This window comes from Blastomyces dermatitidis (assembly GCF_000003525.1).
Source record: "Blastomyces dermatitidis ER-3 genomic scaffold supercont1.3, whole genome shotgun sequence".
Taxonomy (NCBI): Eukaryota; Fungi; Ascomycota; class Eurotiomycetes; order Onygenales; family Ajellomycetaceae; genus Blastomyces; species Blastomyces dermatitidis.
In genome coordinates this window covers 4,577,118-4,595,206 of record NW_025544776.1, presented here as the reverse complement: position 1 = coordinate 4,595,206, position 18,089 = coordinate 4,577,118, and the positions used below count along the sequence as shown (strand labels likewise).

General features: G+C 45.6%; 5 protein-coding genes across 6 annotated transcripts; 3 read left to right on the top strand and 2 right to left on the bottom strand.

The window, feature by feature from the left end:
• Nucleotides 1-228: 228 nt before the first annotated feature.
• BDCG_03236 (NAD(P) transhydrogenase) lies at nucleotides 229-6,890 on the bottom strand. Its single transcript, XM_045418842.1, has 19 exons — nucleotides 5,653-6,890; nucleotides 5,031-5,544; nucleotides 4,872-4,961; nucleotides 4,775-4,778; nucleotides 4,649-4,711; nucleotides 4,324-4,584; nucleotides 4,145-4,262; nucleotides 3,638-4,093; nucleotides 3,426-3,578; nucleotides 3,212-3,352; nucleotides 2,993-3,154; nucleotides 2,747-2,917; nucleotides 2,439-2,693; nucleotides 2,228-2,361; nucleotides 2,017-2,166; nucleotides 1,790-1,958; nucleotides 1,538-1,726; nucleotides 1,311-1,385; nucleotides 229-1,221 (listed from the first exon to the last, which is right to left on the bottom strand). The coding sequence occupies exons 1-19, from the start codon at nucleotides 5,753-5,755 to the stop codon at nucleotides 1,190-1,192; spliced, it is 3,240 nt and encodes a 1,079-aa protein (XP_045275321.1). The 5' UTR covers nucleotides 5,756-6,890; the 3' UTR covers nucleotides 229-1,189.
• A 1,227-nt stretch (nucleotides 6,891-8,117) lies between these two features.
• On the top strand, nucleotides 8,118-9,831 carry BDCG_03234 (uncharacterized protein). The gene is made up of 2 exons (XM_045418841.1): nucleotides 8,118-8,405; nucleotides 8,629-9,831. The coding sequence occupies exon 2, from the start codon at nucleotides 9,366-9,368 to the stop codon at nucleotides 9,786-9,788; it is 423 nt and encodes a 140-aa protein (XP_045275320.1). The 5' UTR covers nucleotides 8,118-8,405; nucleotides 8,629-9,365; the 3' UTR covers nucleotides 9,789-9,831.
• Nucleotides 9,832-11,131: 1,300 nt separating this feature from the next.
• BDCG_03233 (cross-pathway control protein A) lies at nucleotides 11,132-12,405 on the top strand (the record flags this gene model as incomplete). Its single annotated transcript, XM_045418840.1, has 3 exons — nucleotides 11,132-11,244; nucleotides 11,285-11,649; nucleotides 11,720-12,405. The coding sequence occupies 3 exons, from the start codon at nucleotides 11,132-11,134 to the stop codon at nucleotides 12,403-12,405; spliced, it is 1,164 nt and encodes a 387-aa protein (XP_045275319.1).
• A 1,283-nt stretch (nucleotides 12,406-13,688) lies between these two features.
• On the bottom strand, nucleotides 13,689-16,154 carry BDCG_03232 (the record flags this gene model as incomplete). Of its 2 annotated transcripts, none has more annotated exons than XM_045418838.1 (2): nucleotides 13,689-15,383; nucleotides 15,483-16,154. In XM_045418838.1, the coding sequence occupies 2 exons, from the start codon at nucleotides 15,712-15,714 to the stop codon at nucleotides 14,266-14,268; spliced, it is 1,350 nt and encodes a 449-aa protein (XP_045275318.1). The 2 variants fall into 2 exon arrangements, with proteins under 2 accessions (XP_045275318.1, XP_045280359.1); XM_045418839.1 differs by having other exon boundaries at nucleotides 14,266-15,383; nucleotides 15,603-15,714.
• Nucleotides 16,155-16,345: 191 nt separating this feature from the next.
• Nucleotides 16,346-17,768, top strand: BDCG_03231 (thymine dioxygenase; the record flags this gene model as incomplete). Its single annotated transcript, XM_045418837.1, has 3 exons — nucleotides 16,346-16,750; nucleotides 16,865-17,303; nucleotides 17,500-17,768. The coding sequence occupies 3 exons, from the start codon at nucleotides 16,346-16,348 to the stop codon at nucleotides 17,766-17,768; spliced, it is 1,113 nt and encodes a 370-aa protein (XP_045275317.1).
• Between the last annotated feature and the right edge of the window lie 321 nt (nucleotides 17,769-18,089).

Genomic DNA, 18,089 nt, shown 5'->3' with positions numbered 1-18,089 from the left:
GTATATATAACTAAGGAGTAACGAAATTATGGGGATGGGGATGGGAAATTCATGCCAAACTATGTGGAACTGAATGAAAAATGAATGAAAAATGAAAATGGCAAGGCAGCGCGCGCGGAATTTGGAGCAAAACAAATCAAAATCAAAATCCAAAAAAAGGAAAAAGGAAAAAGGAAAAGGGAACGCGGAAATCAATAGAGCGGCCAGGAAAGGAAATGGAAGAGGTTTAAAAAAAAAAAAAAAAGCGAAAAAGTGAAACAAAAGGGGTTGGTGGGATGGGAACGGGATGATCTAGCTAACAATATGTATTATCAATCAACCAATCAACATGGAATTGAATGGGTATGCATGCATATTCACGTCCTTTATATATGGTATTGCCTGCCTGCCTGCTTTGCTTTGCTTGCTTTGCTTTCCCGGTCTTACGAAGAAAGAGCAGGAAAGAAGAACAGAGAAAGAGAAAAAGATGAGAAAAGGAAAGGGAATGAGAATAGGGAAACAAAAAAGAAAAAGAAAAAGAAAACAAGAAAACCGTCTAAATATATGCGATTTGGGGGGCCAAGGCAAGGAAGGGCAAGATAGATCTTTTCGCTTTTCAGTGGTTTTCTTTTCTAGCAGCTAGGGCTTTTCATTCTTTAACGGGGAAAAAAATCACTCCTTTTTTTTCTCCCTCTCTTTTTGGCACATGTACTGCGAGTGAGTGAGTGTATGAGAACAAGATGAAAAGGGGAAGGAAAAGATAGTTCGTTTGTTTCTGTTTCTAAACACGCTTCCGTTTTCTCCTCCCTCCCCGGCCCCCAAGTTCTGTTTTCGACGAGCAGAGGGCAGACGAGAGACGACAGACGGCAGTGGTTAGTGGTCAGTGGGCGAGAGCAAGGAAAGAAGTATGGTATTTGGGTGAGATATCCTTGCTGCGTAATTGTTGCCGTTTGAGTTTGACTTCTTATCTTGGTTAGCGGTTTCATACGGCTGCAATGAATTCCTCCTTTCTTTCTTCTCTTCTCTATTTTATTTTCCTTTCTTTCCTTTTCTTCTCTCTTCTCTCTTATCTCTTATTTCTTTGTTTTTCTGTCTGCAAGGCCATGTTGTTGTTTGTTATGGGCTAAATCCTTGTCGTAGATGCGAGGATAGAGTCAGTCAACAGTTAGTGTTAGATCTTGTCGTTTCATCCAACCGGCGATTTACGATTTCATTTCCGCGATTCGAGACCGCGTTGGATTGCTAGTTAGTTTTCGTAGGTTGGTTAGCTAACTGGGAAAAGTAAACCGGGGAGTTCTGGACCATTTTGAGATGCGATCAATCAATCTTACCATCGCAGGAAGTCTTCGCGTCTCCGAACAACATCCTTGTCTTGGGCATGTAGAACATGGGGTTCGGTACGTCGGCTATAACATAGGTTGATCACAAAGTGGTTAGTTTCAAACCGGTCATGGGTGAATTTTTTTTTGCAGCTTCGAGCGCCTTTTCATCTCCTTGTTGAGAGAAAACAGAGGCTGGCGTAACGCAAGATAAATATTAAATAGGGAGTTAAGCTGACCGTATCCACTAGCCATGCCTCGCTTCATGACAATGACCTCCTTGCTCTTCCAAACATTTAGAACGGGCATGCCAGCGATCGGAGAGCCGGGCTCCAGCGCGATCGGGTTGACGGTATCATTAGCACCAATAACCAGCGTCACGTCAGTGTCATCGAAATCATCGTTGATTTCATCCATCTCCAGTACGACTAGCAGGCGTAAAAATTGTTAGTTTACATGTGTTCATGTCAAGGTTCGGAAAGGTCACTTACTATCGTATGGCACAGAGGCTTCTGCTAGTAAGACGTTGCATTGCCCAGGCATTCTGCCGGCCACGGGGTGGATTGCGAATCTGACCTTCACTCCTTTGGCGCGCAGCATTCGTGTGATCTCCGAGATTGCATACTGGGCTTTCGCGACAGCCATTCCATAGCCGACAACCTGGGAGACAGTCAGTTATCTAGGATAGAATTGAGGGAACTATTATTTCAGATCGTACAATTATAACGCTCTCTGCATTAGCAAGGGAATCCACCGTTTCATCGATCGATGTTTTAGTAATTTGTCCTTCAATTTTGTGATCCGTAGCGGTTGTGGAGGATATGCCACCAAATAGCACGTTGGTCAGGGATCTATTCATAGCAACACACTGAAGAGTATCATGTTAGTAAAGACAGGAGTAACAGAGAGTCGAAAACGGAGGAATTTACCATAATGTATGACAAAATAGAACCGCTGACTCCGATAAGTGATCCGACAGTGGTCAATAGGGGGTTGTCGAGCATGAAGCCCTCCGCAACCAGCGCAAACCCAGAATATGCATTCAAAACGGTAATTACCACGGCTATTGGGGAAATGATATCTCTAGTTAGTTGAATCTGTATAAACAAACACACTTTCAGACGTGGGACAAAAACGTACGCATATCAGCACCACCGATGGCAGCAGTTGTAGTATATCCTTTCAAAAAGCTGAGTACCGTACTAGCCCCCAGGCATAACGCTGCGGTCATAGGAGCACCTGGGGCCATGGTGACAAATGCTCCCATCAGAGCGGCATTTCCTCCGAGGAGAGATGCGTTAATTACGTGCCGGCCGGGTATAATAGTGGGACGAGAAGCCATCCGTCCCGCTAGTTTGAGGAAGGCGACGATTGAACCAGTGAAAGTAATGCCACCTATGGTCAATTAGCTGTGTCTAGAAAACATTTTTTTTTGAAAGAGGTATTACCAATGACAACTCCCATATATGCAGTGACAAGATGGAGCGTGGAAATATGTCCAAGATCTGCCATAACACTTCCAATGCTGGTAAGAACGGCAGCCAATCCGACAACGGAGTGCAATGCTGCAACGGTTTGTGGCAGTCCAGTTGGCGTAATGCGACGACCGATCAAGGCGCCTAAATAAATTAGAACTATGTTTTCTTCTCGATGTATGTAAACCGATCAGGGTTTAAAAAAATTGAGCTACTCACCAACAATACCTCCAAACCCAGCAACTCCGACGAACTGCGCAAGAACTTCAGGGGAGAAGCCCACAGCAGCCAGGGAAGCGAGCATTCCGGAAGCTACACCCAATATACCTAAGATGTTGCCTCGCCGCGCCGTCGCTTGAGAAGCAAGGCCAGAAAGGGAGCCTAGATGCGTGCGTTAGAGGGTGATAATATGGGAGGAGCTAAAATGGGTCGACGTACTAATGCACAGGAGACTGCTAACAAGATATCCGGCTTGCACAAGGCCAGCCATACCGGTGCTTGCGGCTGCAATGAAGCCTCCACCAAACAACAGGCCGGGAATGGCGTATAACCAAGGATATTCAGGGGGATCCGTCGGTCCTGATGTTCGTGAGATTGTTAGTTATGAAGCTTTGGATAGGGAAGTGGAAAAGGAAACTTGATGAAAGCATACGTCTAAACATATCTAACATTCGCTTGGTGATGACGAAACCGCCAGATACGTTTACAAATGCCAACAGGACCGATAATGCGCCGAGGAACTGCGGAACGGTCTCAGGAACAAACCCTCCCCCCATGACAAATAGGCCGCCCACACCAACCATGCCTAGATTATGATTTTCGTGAGTTAACTCTTTTCAGTTAAAGGAGTTGAATCGTTTTTACCTGAGATGGCGTTCGTTACACTCATCAACGGGGAGTGTAGAGCAGGAACTACTCCCCAAACAACACGATAGCCAATAAGCGAGGCAAGTCCAGCGGTAAATACGTTGCTCATGAACAATGGGCCTGTGATCTTCCCGAGGGTTACTGCTAGACCCATTCCACCAGTTACGGTGGCAACCTCCCGAGAGATCTTCTGGAATGGGGTCAGGGCTAGGGTAGCACTCTCCTTGGAAAGATCAGCAGTCTTGCGAGCTGGAGCGGGAGGGGGAGCAGGTCGAGGAGCGGGGGGGAGGATTTCGCCATTTTCAGTAACAATTGAGCCACGAACAACCTCATCTGTAGGGTCGATGCCAAATTTCTTTTCTTCTGGGGCCATGGAGAGAAGGAATTTGGTGATATTATTGGAGTATAGAGTGGATGACTGTGTTGGAAGTCGAGAAGGAAGATCCGTGTATCCTAGTAGAGCGTTAGCAAAAAACGACGACATAAATCGAGCGTGAGACAAACCAATAATGGTAACGCCGTTTTCAACAGTCAATTGTCCGGGAACAGTTAATTCGCAATTTCCACCAGCTTCAGCCGCTAGATCAACTATGACAGAGCCTGGTTTCATTGCTGCTACCATCTGTATCACGAACTTTAGCGGAATGCCCTTAGCTATGTGGTCGATATAAGCAAATGCATACCTCTCTCTTGATCAACTTAGGCGCTGGTTTTCCGGGAATTAAAGCAGTGGTGATCACAATGTCTACTTCTTTGCACTGTTCCATGAATAGCTTCATTTCAGCTTCCAAGAACTCCTTCGACATTTCCTTCGCGTAGCCACCAGCACCGGAGCCTTCTTCTTGGATGTCGACTTCGATGAATTCAGCACCAAGAGACTGTACTTGCTCGCGTGCGGCTGATCGTGTATCAAACCCTCGGACAATTGCTCCAAGACGACGGGCCTACGTGCGCAGTTAGAGGAAAAGCATGGGCATTCATAATTACTGGGGCGGACAAGATACGTACGGAACCAATGGCACTGAGACCAGCTACACCAGCCCCGATAACGAGAACTTTACCTGGGGGGATCTACACCTCAAATTAGCTTTTAGATATTCTAGTTTCGTACAGTGTCAAATCGAATTATATTACCTTTCTACAGCATTTGAACAGCAACTCGTTAGCATATCCCCGTCTTAATATCCGTTGCTGTCTATAGCAGTATAGAGAATCCGGATGGGCCACTTACCCAGCTGCAGTAACTTGACCTGGAAGAAATCGCCCAAAGTGATTCGAAGCTTCGAGGACGGCTTTATAGCCTGCGATATTTGCCATAGAGCTAATGAAGCAGTGAGTATACATATTTTCTAAAAAAATTGGCCGGACAGGGGTATTCCCAAAAGTATACCTTAGAGCATCAAAAACTTGTGCGCGGGAGATGCGAGGAATCATATCCATCGCAAACGAAGTTACGCGGCGAGCAGCCAGGGCGTTGACCAGTTCCTTATTCTGTGCGGGGTATAGAAAAGAAATGAGGGTGCTCCCCTCCCGGAGAGCGGCCACTTCGTTGTTGCTGGATCCATTTAGCAAGGGCGCACGAACTTTCAGCAAGATATCGCTATCCTGCCAAACAGCCGTCCTGTCCACAAGCGTTGCGCCCGCTTTCTCATATGCTTCATCTGTAAACTTAGCTTGAGCACCAGCACCACGCTCAATCAGCACGCGCCCGAATCCCTTCTTCAACAGGAGAGCGGCATTCTGTGGCGTCAGGGCAACGCGTCGCTCGTTCGGGAAGGTTTCGAAGGGGATCCCAATGGTTAGGGCAGAGTAAGGAACGGAGGTTATCAAGTTCGGTGGGGTGGTGGGTTTCTTCTGTTCCTCGCACCATTGGGGTCCAGCAGAGAACCGACGGATTTGAGTAGCTGCCAACAGGTGCCTCAGTTGTTAGTGGCGAAACTTTATTTTATATCCAGATTTTGGAGATAATGAAGGATTTTAGAGAAAGATCCCAAAGGTTAATTTATACTGACCAGAAATCGCGGCGCGCAAACGCTGAGGGAGAGATGCGGCGTCTGGACAGGTGCCGCCGCGGCAAGGCCGCAGAGCAGGGCGAATGGTGAGCGACCAGCTCATGTTTTCAGACCTGTAGCAGACAATGGGATTGCACAAGTAAGCAGGCTGGCATCTGCCACGTACAACAACGGGTGGTGACCAGTATCCAGGTGTTGTGCAATTGTTACTCAAGTCTCAGAGGGGGAGTTGAGGGTCAAAGGAGGAGGCTGCTCTCGGGTGCGTACCGCAGATGACGAGGGGGAGCATGTCACGTCACCTCACGAGAGCAACTGCAGATTGCTTGGGTAATGACGAATGAGGGGAAAGTAAGAGCTAGCGGGCGACCCCAGGATAGGGTGGTATCGAATGCTTGCGGGAGTGTTTGGGGTAGGTAGAAACCGTGGGGGTTGGAGAATCAGACGGCGGTGATTTTGTTTGGTTGGTGGACAATGGTCCGTCCGCGGCTTACTTAGCCGAGTCGGGGAACATGCAGTGCGTGCAGTGAGCTTGGGGCGTTGTTGCAGCGGAGCTGACGGCGCCCGGGAAAGGCGGCTCGATCAGGCACAGCTCGGCTGGCATAGGTTCGTGGTGTGGTGATGGTCAGAAATAGGTGAATAAATGGCTAATTATCCATGTCCTGCCTGTACAAGTAACTGCTGCGGTTTGCTGTGAAGATTTTGAGCGAGCTATCCCTTGACAGCTAGTTAATGGTGGTAAATGTCAAATAACGAAAACCACATCTTTTCAGAGGAGAAAATAGTTATACAGAAGGTTTTGCAATATTGTAGATAACCTCACTAGGGATTGCTTCAAATGAGTAATTCAATGGTCCTGTTGTGTCTAGTAATTTGAATATCCTGAGAGATGTATAGAGTGTTTTACGGGGAGTGCTAGAAGACATTCATGACAGCCTCTTCTAAATCAGCACACCACATGTCAAATAGAGAAAGATAGCTATTTTGACATTGAAGATGTAAGGGAACTAAATAAAACATAAGGAATATGCTTGGTAGAATCTGTCAACCCAACTTGGACAATTGGACAAGTGATGTTCAAATACAACAGTCCGAGTTCTGGGATTAACTTATCGCTTAACTACCCCACCACATCGTGGGTGGGTGCGTCTCACCACAACATTACTTTGCATCAAGAATGAATATATTTGTAGCTTCAATGTCTTGGTATATTAGGATCACCCTCTTTATATATATATAAAAAAAAAAGGTCCTCTGCATCTCTCATACCTATTAATCCAATATTTATAACCTCTTGATCTGCATCGTGGATGTCCTTTTGAATCTCCTCCACCCGCTGAGCTTTAATCTACTAATTGGCATTCTTAACCATCATTATACCTCCTATACTGCATACTTGACAACATGTATTTTTCATTTGAAGACATTTGGCTGTCTGCAAGTGATGTAATACATTCTATCATAGTGATCAATTCACATGAAAAGTTCAAACTGAGGACAGCATTATAATCAGGTTGAGAGGTTAGAACTCATTCTGAATGTTCTTTTTCTTCTTGAAATACAATCTCATTCATATTATAGAGATCTCTCTCTCGTATTTGATATCTCAATATTGTGATCTTCAATCTGTCATATCATATTTGAATGATGTAAATATCTTCTATAAAGAGTTATTTAAATCAATTGACTTCTGTTTGATTCATCTATACTCTGAGAGACATTTGATAAATCTATAAGATCACATCTTTCTCACAGTAGAAGAATTGATCTCAGAATCAATGGAATTCTGAACAAGAATCAAATTTATGAAATTCTGAATATTATCAATGATTGAAGGCTGTTCAACTCTATTCTGACTATTTATCTGTTTAATTCACTCTTTTACTGCCTTCTTCTGAGCTTCATTTAACATCTGATTAATTGGCTGTTTCTTCATCTTTGATTTGATCTCAGTAATACAGCAGTGAAGGTAGGAATAGAGCATGTTAAATTCTCAAGCCAATGGCTTGACTTTTTGTTTTGAATTGCATTTATACATGTCAAAGGCATCTTGAACCCTTTTCTCAATAATTTCATTTTCAGTAGTCATATTGTAAGTGGTTAATTGATAATAATAATGTGATGATAGATGAATTAGATAAAGGTAACATTGTGGTGATAATATCGTTGTGGTGAGGCGCACCCACCCAACGATGTGGTGGGGTAAGCGAAGGCACGTGTATCTTGTGCCTGGAGTTTAACTGTCTTGAACCAGGATGGATCCCCGGCGTTGAGGTTCTCGAAGCAAGTATCTGATAGGTCCCCGATGAAAACTTGATAGGTACACTGAGTTTGCTTGGTTCCGGAAAGTTTAATTAACTTTAAAAATTGCAGTTGCCACTCAGCATTAAATAGAAATGAACCAGGAGGAGGCGCCCGACAGTTGAAATTGTTGTAGCTCTGCATTGCAGGAGAGTCTATTTTTAGCCCGTTTCTTGGCATTTGTTAACCTTAATCAAAATAAGGTTCTAGGCATTTTTGAACCTTCACATTCCTGATCCCTCATCGTCTTTCTATCGTCCGTCATCTCGCACTAGCTGTTAGTTACCTTGAGAAATTTTGCCATCATGACCAATTTTTTAGGCTCTGGTGTTCTCTTAATCATCTATCTCGCGACAGTTTCAAACTGGGAGAAAAAGATCTAGCTCTAAATAGTAGCTGCACATTGAATGTGTTATATAGACACCTCACTAAATAACTAATGTGAACAAAATCAGGTAAGATTATATGAAGCTTCAATTATATTTGTCTTTGGTATATGTTGCTACGTTAACCCATATACATATTTAGAACTTTTCACTTTGAGATTGTTCATTTTATCCCCCCATTAGAATGACACGTTAGGTGCATGTCGCTCACTTCATTTCGTGATCTTATCAGTGAGCAGGGCCTCTCCGTAGTTGGAACACACAGAGTTGACGATGTTCTCAATGGAGACAGGGCGAGACACAATCCGAAAACAAATCATCCCGAAGAGGCACCGTTGCTGCTGCCGCAACATCTGCAAGTGACCGACTCTCAACAGGTACAGAACTTGCCATGTTTGAGGGGTTTCTTTGATATGCACGAAATAATTGAAGAGAGTGCCTCGGAGAGTAGAATTGAGTCGTGTTGATATACTCATCTGGTAAGCCTCCTAGGTGTCAAATGGAGTCGGTGTTGTCACTGTTGTGCTGGTCACAATCCACTTCTGAAATGATGAATCTGCCTTACCAACCCCTGGACTCCCGTCCGCATCTGCTTTCTCCCTCCCTTCATATTTCATATCTGCCTTGACGTAACGGTTCCCATAACAGTGGACGAAGAAATTCATATCAGTCAGAATAATCGTGCCGGTTTCTGTCCTGATGAGACCAGGGTTTATTTGGCGCTGGCAATTGGGTCGGCTTGACGGTGAATGGAAAATGGGAGCCAAAAGCTAGAGGACAGGATCTCGCGAGCTTATAGGGAACGAAGAGCCGAAAAAAGGTTGCCGATCTTGCTTTTGTCATTGTTTCCTTGCTTGCTAAAACTTTGAATCTCTTTTCTTTAGTCTTTAAAAACAACAGGGTGAAATGATTACCTCCTTCTTTGTTAAATGTTCTGAAGTGTAACACAACCAAAAAGGCGTCGGCTTTTCGTCTGATCTCCATCGTCCGGGCTGGTGTGTGCATTGCGCACGAACGCCAATATTAAATATGGAATGGTGTTCGGTTATCAGTTTCCCGCCCACGTACCTTACCTGGTTGATTGTTTCTCAGGCGTCCACCTCACGGGTGGTGGATTCTGGGTTTTGCGCCGCCAAATCGACTATACCACGGCATAATATCTGGCCCAAGTCGTTTTCAGTTCTCCTGGCTTTGATATCATCGAAAATTGTATTTGGGAGAGAGGTTTTGGGAGAGGACAAAGATCCACATTATTATTATTCGTTGGCAACTCCCGCAGAAACGGATGCTCCAACTTCTGGATTCCCCATGATGGAAAATGCCGCTTTAAATGCTGCGACGCAGGTCCGGACATATCCTCTAGGAATGGAACCCAAGGCACCAACTGCAACCTCGAACACGAGAAACTGGAAGGTACAGTACAAAAGTTACCCCACAAAACGTAGCGGCTAAAAATTAGTCAAGAAAGTGCAGTTGAGGAACCTGCGGAATGTCAGAAAAAGAAAAAAAAAAAAAAGAAAAAAAGAGGGTAATTTCTTGGATTTTTGATCATATTTTTTTTTTTCTTGTCACGCCCTGGCTTTGACACCTGGCAGAAAGGGACGCAAATAATTGGGTGGATTTCAGACTGGGTCCATCCATCTTACACTTGAGGAGAGCATAGGGTAATTTATTTTTTTTCCTCCTCCTCTAAATTCTTGATCCTAATCCAAAAGAATAATGCGGTCTACACTGCGTATGTCTGCTGGCAAGAGCAAAGCTCATCCTCATCTCGCATACAGAGTACTCTCTATTCCCAGAGAAGTCACCGAGGCGCCGAAACCCCTTCGTATATCTGGCCAGGGCGAGGCGCAAAGTGAGTCAAACACAGCCCACGCTAACCCCGAACTGGCCTACATTGGCCTGCCAGGTCCCGTGAGACCGCGACCTGGACCGACCGCCGTGTAGTCTTTTGTAGGCTACCGGGGCAAAAGAGCTCAGTCACCACCAGCGCTGCTGGTAGAAGGGCCGATCAACCCCCGGGACCCCCAACATCTTTGTCAGAAAAAGTATAGATTACCGAGGAGGTACTTGCATTTGCGTGAAGGAAGAGGCAAGTCACGGAGTCCACCAAAGGTACCTGATTCCAGCGCGCTCCACTTGGCTTTGCGATTGCGGGGCTTTTAGCGCGTTCAAGGTGGAGAGAAGGAGCAAGCCATTGGCCAATCAGGAGCCAGCATGCGCTATGACTCACACCCGAGACACCGGGAACAACACACTAGTCCATGTTAGATCTAGCGGCTAAATCGGGGTACCCAGCTGGGCCTAGCGTCTATGGTTCTTCGGCGCTAATTCAGCCTCAGGCGCTAAGCTGTTTTGGGACACCTACCAGCAGCCGCAAGCCATGCCCGCGCTTTAATAGATGCCTGATTCCCACTTCTGACTTTTTTCTTTTCCCCCTCCGTAAAATCTCCCCTCCCTCCCACAACATCATCCATCATACATCAGACCCAAAAACTCTACCCAGTCCAGAGACGCACATAGACTATAATCAGGGTTTCAATCAAAGTGTTCCAAATTATGGCCTCCTTCTAAGCCTTTTGGCTTTCTTTTACCTTTTCTGTCTCTCCTAAAAGGACAGACACCATAGCTTCCATCCACTCTCCAGAGTTAAATATCTCAACTCCCCCTTCAGAGTCTCCTTTTTCAGGATCTCTGAACTCCAGCATCGCTACGCGTGGCTCCAGTTCTTCGCTCCGACCAAACATTTCCCCGTTCGACGTTACGTCGTTCACCACGGACAAACTACAGTCAACATGGCCTTCTCAACCCCCATCATCGCAGCCTCTGGCTCAACACTCCACACTCTATCCTCAGGACGACTTTGTGCTATACCCCAGCCCTTCGCGCCGACAGACCTCTCGCAACGGTACTCAGCTTGCGAGCCCATCCAGCTCCAATATCCCTAGGGCCTATCCCCAGTCTTCTTCGGATTTTGCCTTTAATTACACTCAGGATTCTCGACGGCATTCGTATCATCCGCAGCAGCTTTGTAACAATCACGTATACAGCGGCTTGCCTGTCCAGGATCCCCGAGTAACCAAGGTTATTTCACAGTCTCAAGGGTTCTCTACTTCGTCTTCCAGCAAACAGTCTAGTCCATCCGGTGTGAGGCCCCCAAGTTTCTACGCGGCTTCAGTCCCGTCAAATTCGCCTCGAACCCATCGTCCCCCAGTTCCATTGTTTAGTAATAGCGCGGAGAATATTTCCTATCAGAATTTGAACGTTCAGCAACCTCATCGTCGTATTATGTCTACATCTAGTATCCCGCAAGGTATGTGTTGGATATCAGAATCTGATTTCCTCCAGTTGTAATCATTTTGTATTCTAACGCTCTATACCAGATTTTGACGAGCTACTCGACTTCCCTGCCAACCACACGGCGGAGGACTTCGTGTCGTCTCCTGGTGTCATTGATTTCACTTCTATCAACGATTCTGTAAAGATGGGGAATCCGGTGACTGTGTCACCAAAGGATCTGATGTTGGATGCGGCTTTCCCGCCTTCAACATCCTTCACAGACATCAGCACTCCTTCTTTCGACTCTCCCGGTTATTTCAGTCAAAACACTTCCCCTCTCTTCTTCGCGGATTCCGATCTTGCCCCTGGCCACGAGCACTGGGATTCTCTCTTCCCGACTGATACCCATAACTCAACCATTATCGAAAAGCCTGCGAAGTGCCCCAACTCTCTATCTGCATCTCACTCTTCGTCACCATCAATCAAGAGCAGCGATTCTTCTCCTGATGAATCCCCTCGCCCAAATGGTCGACCATCTGTCCGTCACTCCTCTATTTCCGGTGTGAAGCCTCGCCATCGCGAGAAGCCTCTGCCGCCGATTGAATATGACCCAACTGATGCGACTGCTGCTAAGCGGGCACGCAATACAGAGGCTGCACGGAAGTCTCGCGCTCGCAAGCTCGAATTGCAGATGCAAATGGAACAGAAAATTGCAGAGCTGGAAGCGTCTCTGGCCGAGTCTCGTAAGCGGGAGGCTTATTGGAAGTCTATCGCCGAAGCCAGAGAGTAAGCAAGACATCTCGTCTCTGGATATTATGATGTTCCCAACAAAAGTTTATGTGTTTGATGTTTGTTGCTTCGATTGTTTGAAATTCTGATCTCTTTTCGCCCGCTATTGTCTAATGTTGTCGTTTGCTGTTTTTCAATGGAATATGCGATGATGGGAGGTTGAGAGTAACAAGCCATAATTGAGTTTCGACTTGCCGAATTGGTAACTGGAGTGAACCACGAGGTCTTGACTGACACTCCTTCTCTCTCATGATACCTTTTTGTCAAAGTCAGCTCTGACCAACGCTTCCATACTTTCGTCTTGATCCCCTCTGCTTCATTCTTTATTCTTTCGTCTCGGGTCTCGACTTTTCAACTCTTTACAATTCTTTTCGGAATCTGTTTCTTTCTCGTCAATGCCCTGCCCTTGGCATCCGCTGACTAGGGTGTCGAGTTCGTTTTGTCGTCCGTACTATTACAATTCTTGTTTGAGCAGCTCCTTGTTACTTTTTCGTTTTGCTATTTGTATGCATAACGTATTCTACTTCCTAATTGGCCGGTTCTGACTGTCTCCTCGCCGTTTTCTCGAACCTTTCTTTTTTTGAGAAATAATGGTGGGATTGACTCGTGGCCCCTTGTTTTGTTCAGTTCCCTAAGTCCTTTTTATTATTACTTGTTCGTTTTAAACCTGTCCTTACTAAATATTTGTTACATTATCTGACTTTTGCTTTTTAATGTATTTTATACATGTTCGATATTTCAAAGCTATAATAAATAGAGTAAAAAGAAGCCAACTGTTTCGCTTCATTTTAGACAATCGTTTTCAATCCTTTCTCCTTTCTCCCCGCATGTATGCCTTGATTCTCGAGGGCAGCTACATGGAAGCCCGCTCTGCCGTAAATCTATAGAAGAGTACAGAGAACATGCTACCTACCAGGGTGCATTAGTCTTGGGTTGGCTGGCGCTTCTAACCGCGGCCACAGCATGGACCTATCAGCGGCTCGGCACATCGGGACCAACGACCACCAACAATCACCACGACGTATACGGCGATCAGTACGTATGCATATATCCAAAACAAACCTCAGGTGCATACAATACAAAGGTAGACATGGAAGCTTCATTTCTACGAGAACAGCGGCGGCTTTGAGAGAGAGTAAATTCACCAAATCTACCTACTGCATAGTAGCTATATTTCTTTCTGATTTCTTGAGGATGGCGAGTTTTTTTTGTTTTTTTTTTTTTTTTTTCCTGAATGGAGGAGGGATGACGAAGGTTTCGTTTCCCCCTGCCGTATTCTGTTACCGTACCACAAACCACTATCGCAGCCCCGTTCCTATTTGATACTATGTCTAGTGATATACAATATACATCCCCCGAACGGAATGTGTTGTTTGATGGAGGGGAGGAGGGGATATGAGGATGCGATATGTATGTATGTATGCACGTTTGAACTTTTCTTAACGACACCGAACATGGAAACAAAACGACGGGACTGACTGGTATATCAGATATCATTTCTCTCTAATTTTAGGCTCCTCACCAGGATAGGTAGATGGGATAGGTGGTGTAAATTTGCGTTGTTTTCAATTGCAGTAACAGAAGGATGGGTATATTTAAGGCTCCTTCAACATAGGTTCACAATGGGTTATATCCTAGCGGATGAAAGGGTGGGTGGGAGGAGGTGAATTTGGAAGTTCCAATACAATGCAGAAATACACTCCACCCTAACTAATCCAACGATAATGCATGCTTATCAACTTCAGATTAGAAGTTTTGTAGAAGAGGAATGTATCCTTTATGCAAGGTGTCATGGGGTATGGTGGCTGCACTGCGTTTGAATTGCTTTCTTTCTATACTTGGATTCGCGGATCCCTTCTAGTTACTGTCGCGTTGTTCTGCTACATTTCGCTCTACCCGGCCAGTGACTCTGAATTACTTCTGCAATAGCCATATAGCCCTGTGGCTTAGGATGAAAGACACGCGCCAAACCACGCTTATTGGGAAAGTAATCGACAGAGAAATTGTCGTCCTCCTCATCCTTGTGCTCATCTTCCTCATTGTCTGATCCCCGACGTAGGATTTGTGGATATTTCCAATATTGCTCACGAACCATAACAATCCCGCAAGCGGCTCGGTGACCCCAATCCCCCGAATCTAGCGAATGTTGCGCGCAAGCGTCGACGTCGACGTCGTCGACAGACAAATTCTTTGAGCGGGAATCAATATCGAAGAACCACGTATTGTCGCCGTCACTAGGCCTTTTTTTGCCCGGCTGACAAAAGAGATGATCCTTGAATTTGGGAGCCCAGTCAACCCAAACGATCCTCTCATCACCCATGACCTTGATAAGCTGGACAATCCTGTTGTTCAGGTAGAGGGGGATTTCGTTTAGTTGCCGACGTAACTTCACCGTAAGCTTTGGGCGCCACATCCTCCAGTATCCGAAAGACCTTTTAGTGCAGTCTTCGGAGAGGGCTTCGTCGAAGAAAGGACTATATCCAAGTGCCAGGAGCCGAAAGTGAGGCCCGGTACCCTTGGCTAATATATTGGTTAGGGTCTTAGTATATGCATCTGCAAATTTATCACTGGAGATAAGCCTCTTCGATTTCGTCAGTTGTTCATTGCAATTTCCCGACCGGATACCGTAGAAACGATAGACACATGCATTAAGGATATTGAAGAAACCAACATCGTTGCCACCAATCGACAATGTGGCCAGATCCGTGGGCTTGAGAGCCTTTATCTGTCTACTGATCGACTTTTGCTTGCTAAAGGAAGTGCCCGGTATACCCAACACCGCTCCCGAGCAGGCGAGGAACTGGAAAGAGTGGTTTTGTCCGAGCAGACCTGTACGGATCAACTGCATGGGATAGCTGTCTTTAAACCGCCAGCAGGAGGATCGAAGTTGTTTGCCGGCGTCGATTCCTGTGGCATAACTGTCCCCCAGAGCCGCATAATTTATAGGAATCGTTTCGTTTTCGCCGATGCAAGTTATGACTGCAGGTTTTTCAAGCCATATCAGCGGATATATTCGAAAGTGGGACGGAGAGCTTCTGTGTAAAGGCATTTTCTTGCCTACGGTTGTATATTACTTACGCGATGGCAATGCCCCCGCAGAATATGAGAAAAGCTGAAAGGCAAATGAGGAGTAGACAACATAGGACTTTATGGATGTAAAGAAATGCATTATCAGAAGGGATGCAGGGTGGAAAATACATAGTATGGCTGTTTTTTGGAGGATGAATAGACGTCTGACGGTGGTAACGACAGTCGGACAGGTTGACATCAGGCCTGCCACTTTTGCATGTATCAGGAGATAACAATACATTATCCGCGACAGTCAATGCGAGAGTAAGTGTTCTCATTGAGATCAGGCAGGCCCTATCGGCTTCTAACCGCTGTTTTGTGTATGTGTGCAGAGATCACAGCCATCACAGCCAGGTCGGGCCAGTTCGTGCCTGCTCCAACCTACGTGATGTATTCATTTAAATACACTGCCATTTTGCTGCAAGGAAACCACTGTCCTATTCCTATTCAGCTGCAATGCGGCAGGTTATACCTAGACTCTGCTTTGGACTGTGGTCGGAGGGGTTGGGCGTCAGAACCATTTGGATGTATGTATACATTTAAATCTGTTGTTTGGTAGAGTTAGCGGGAGGGGCCAAATTTTAGTAAGGGGTAAAGCGCTCCCTTTTTCTCTTTTGCCATCCTCCGAATACAATCCAACTACCCACCTAACAATGGCCAGCATACAAGAGGCCAGAAAGCAAATGGATTAGCAAGAAATTTGAATGTTTTTGAATTCCGCTTGGGCTGTAAGGAATGCCGTGTCATCACAGTCACCTGATCCTAATGACAACAATAAAAGTTGGACCCTGGCCTCCATTAAAGGAAATATATCAGCCTGTTACGATAACTCTTTACCTGCAAAATTAAGTCTGAGTCTGCGAAACTGAAGTATGAATTCAGGAAATATGCAGCAGCAGCAACAGGCCAGAGAAGGTAGCGAGACCAAAGAGCCTTCTGCCCATATTCCAGTCGTCGATTTCTCCGATTGGAAAACAGACAGTCCGCCAGAAAAAAGGATGAAAGTCGCCAAAGAGATCGTGTCGGCATGTCAGAATGTCGGCTTTGCATATATTATCAACCATGCCATTCCCAGAGAGCGTTTGGCTGAGGCCTTTGCATGGTCAAAAAAGTTTTTCGACCTCTCGCCTGAGCAAAAGCTCCAGGCACCACATCCAGATGGCTCCTCGATCCATCGGGGATATTCCTGGCCAGGTCTCGAAAAAGTATCACAGGCAATGGGTGATAAGGCCATGCCAGAGTTAGTGAAGGAGCTGCGAGAGATTACCGATTATAAGGTATTTTGAGCCATACGCCGTCTGATTTGTTATTTATACTGTCATCAAAATATTCGCCCAACTGGGGCTTAGGATAAACGAGTTAATGTACTCATATCTTGTTTACTTTTGCAGGAGAGCTATGACATGGGAAGCGAGGAGGATTCCTATCAGCCAAACGTCTGGATTCCCGAAGAGACACTTCCCGGCTTCCGAAGCTTTATGATGGAGTTCTACTGGGAATGCTTCGCCGTTGCTAAGGATATTCTTAGAGCAATATCCGTTGGCATTGGTCTTGAAGATGCGAATCATCTTATCAAATTCCACTCTGGTAATAATAACCAACTTCGCCTCCTCCACTATCCTCCCTTACCGGCCGCGGCGTTGGAGAACGAACAATGTGCTCGTATGCCTGCTCACACAGATTGGAGCTCTATAACAATGCTCTTCCAGGATGAGTGTGGCGGTCTAGAAGTTGAAGATATCAAGCGGCCAGGCCAGTTCATTCCAGCCACCCCGATTAAAAACGCCATTGTCATGAATGTTGGAGATCTCCTCCAAAGATGGAGCAATGGTAAGTTGTACATATATGTTGTAGAATTTGCACGCACGCCGGCCCCCCCTCCCTCCTTCTAACCCGCTTCCATCTGAAAGCGTAAAAATAGCCATGGTAACCGTAGAATTGGAAGAGATGGCTTTCAAGCACTCCATATCAAATACACAGAATTAGTTTGTTCTGGAAGACTCTAACTTACATTATCTGCTCACAGATAACCTTCGTTCAACTTCCCACCGTGTCACTATGCCGCCCCTAGCAGATCGGCTTGATGGACCCAATCGCATGGTTAGGGAACGTTACTCTATCCCGTATTTCATCGGCCCGGACCCAACGTCAGTTATAGAATGTCTTCCTAGCTGCACAAGCCCAAGTAATCCATCCAAATATCTTCCCATTACCCAGAGTGAATATAACAGAATTCGGGCCATGATGCACTACCCAGATAAAGCTACTGAACCAGGGAGTGGAAAAGTTTATTGAGAATGAACATTTAACAAAATCGGTGAGTGTCAGTTTTGACCTCGCCATAACAAAAGTCCATTTCCACATGCCTTAACCCTGAAGAATGTATTTCCATACTCAAGCCAAATCCTCTTGGAATAGTTTCTGGAACATGCTTGTCAGTAGCTTTGGATTTTAGTTGTTCGTCTCCTGAACCATTACTGGCGTATCGCAATCCTTACCTGATAGCAATGAAATTGGAATGAAATCTATATGTTTAATTCCGCATGTTTTTATTACTTTCTGCTGTGTATATTTGAATCCGCCTCTACGTAGGGGGGCCTTCATATTCGTGACATT

What these genes read in the sequence shown, in the direction of transcription:
- BDCG_03236 (XM_045418842.1), bottom strand. Translation starts at nt 5,755, where the DNA reads ATGAGCTGGTCGCTCACCATTCGCCCTGCTCTGCGGCCTTGCCGCGGC. An exon ending in CAAGTTTTTGATGCTCTAAG is followed by an intron (nt 4,962 to 5,030) that starts GTATACTTTTGG and finishes CTGCTTCATTAG; the next exon opens with CTCTATGGCAAATATCGCAG. An exon ending in TGGGTTTGGAGGTATTGTTG is followed by an intron (nt 2,918 to 2,992) that starts GTGAGTAGCTCA and finishes TAATTTATTTAG; the next exon opens with GCGCCTTGATCGGTCGTCGC.
- BDCG_03234 (XM_045418841.1), top strand. Translation starts at nt 9,366, where the DNA reads ATGGAATGGTGTTCGGTTATCAGTTTCCCGCCCACGTACCTTACCTGG.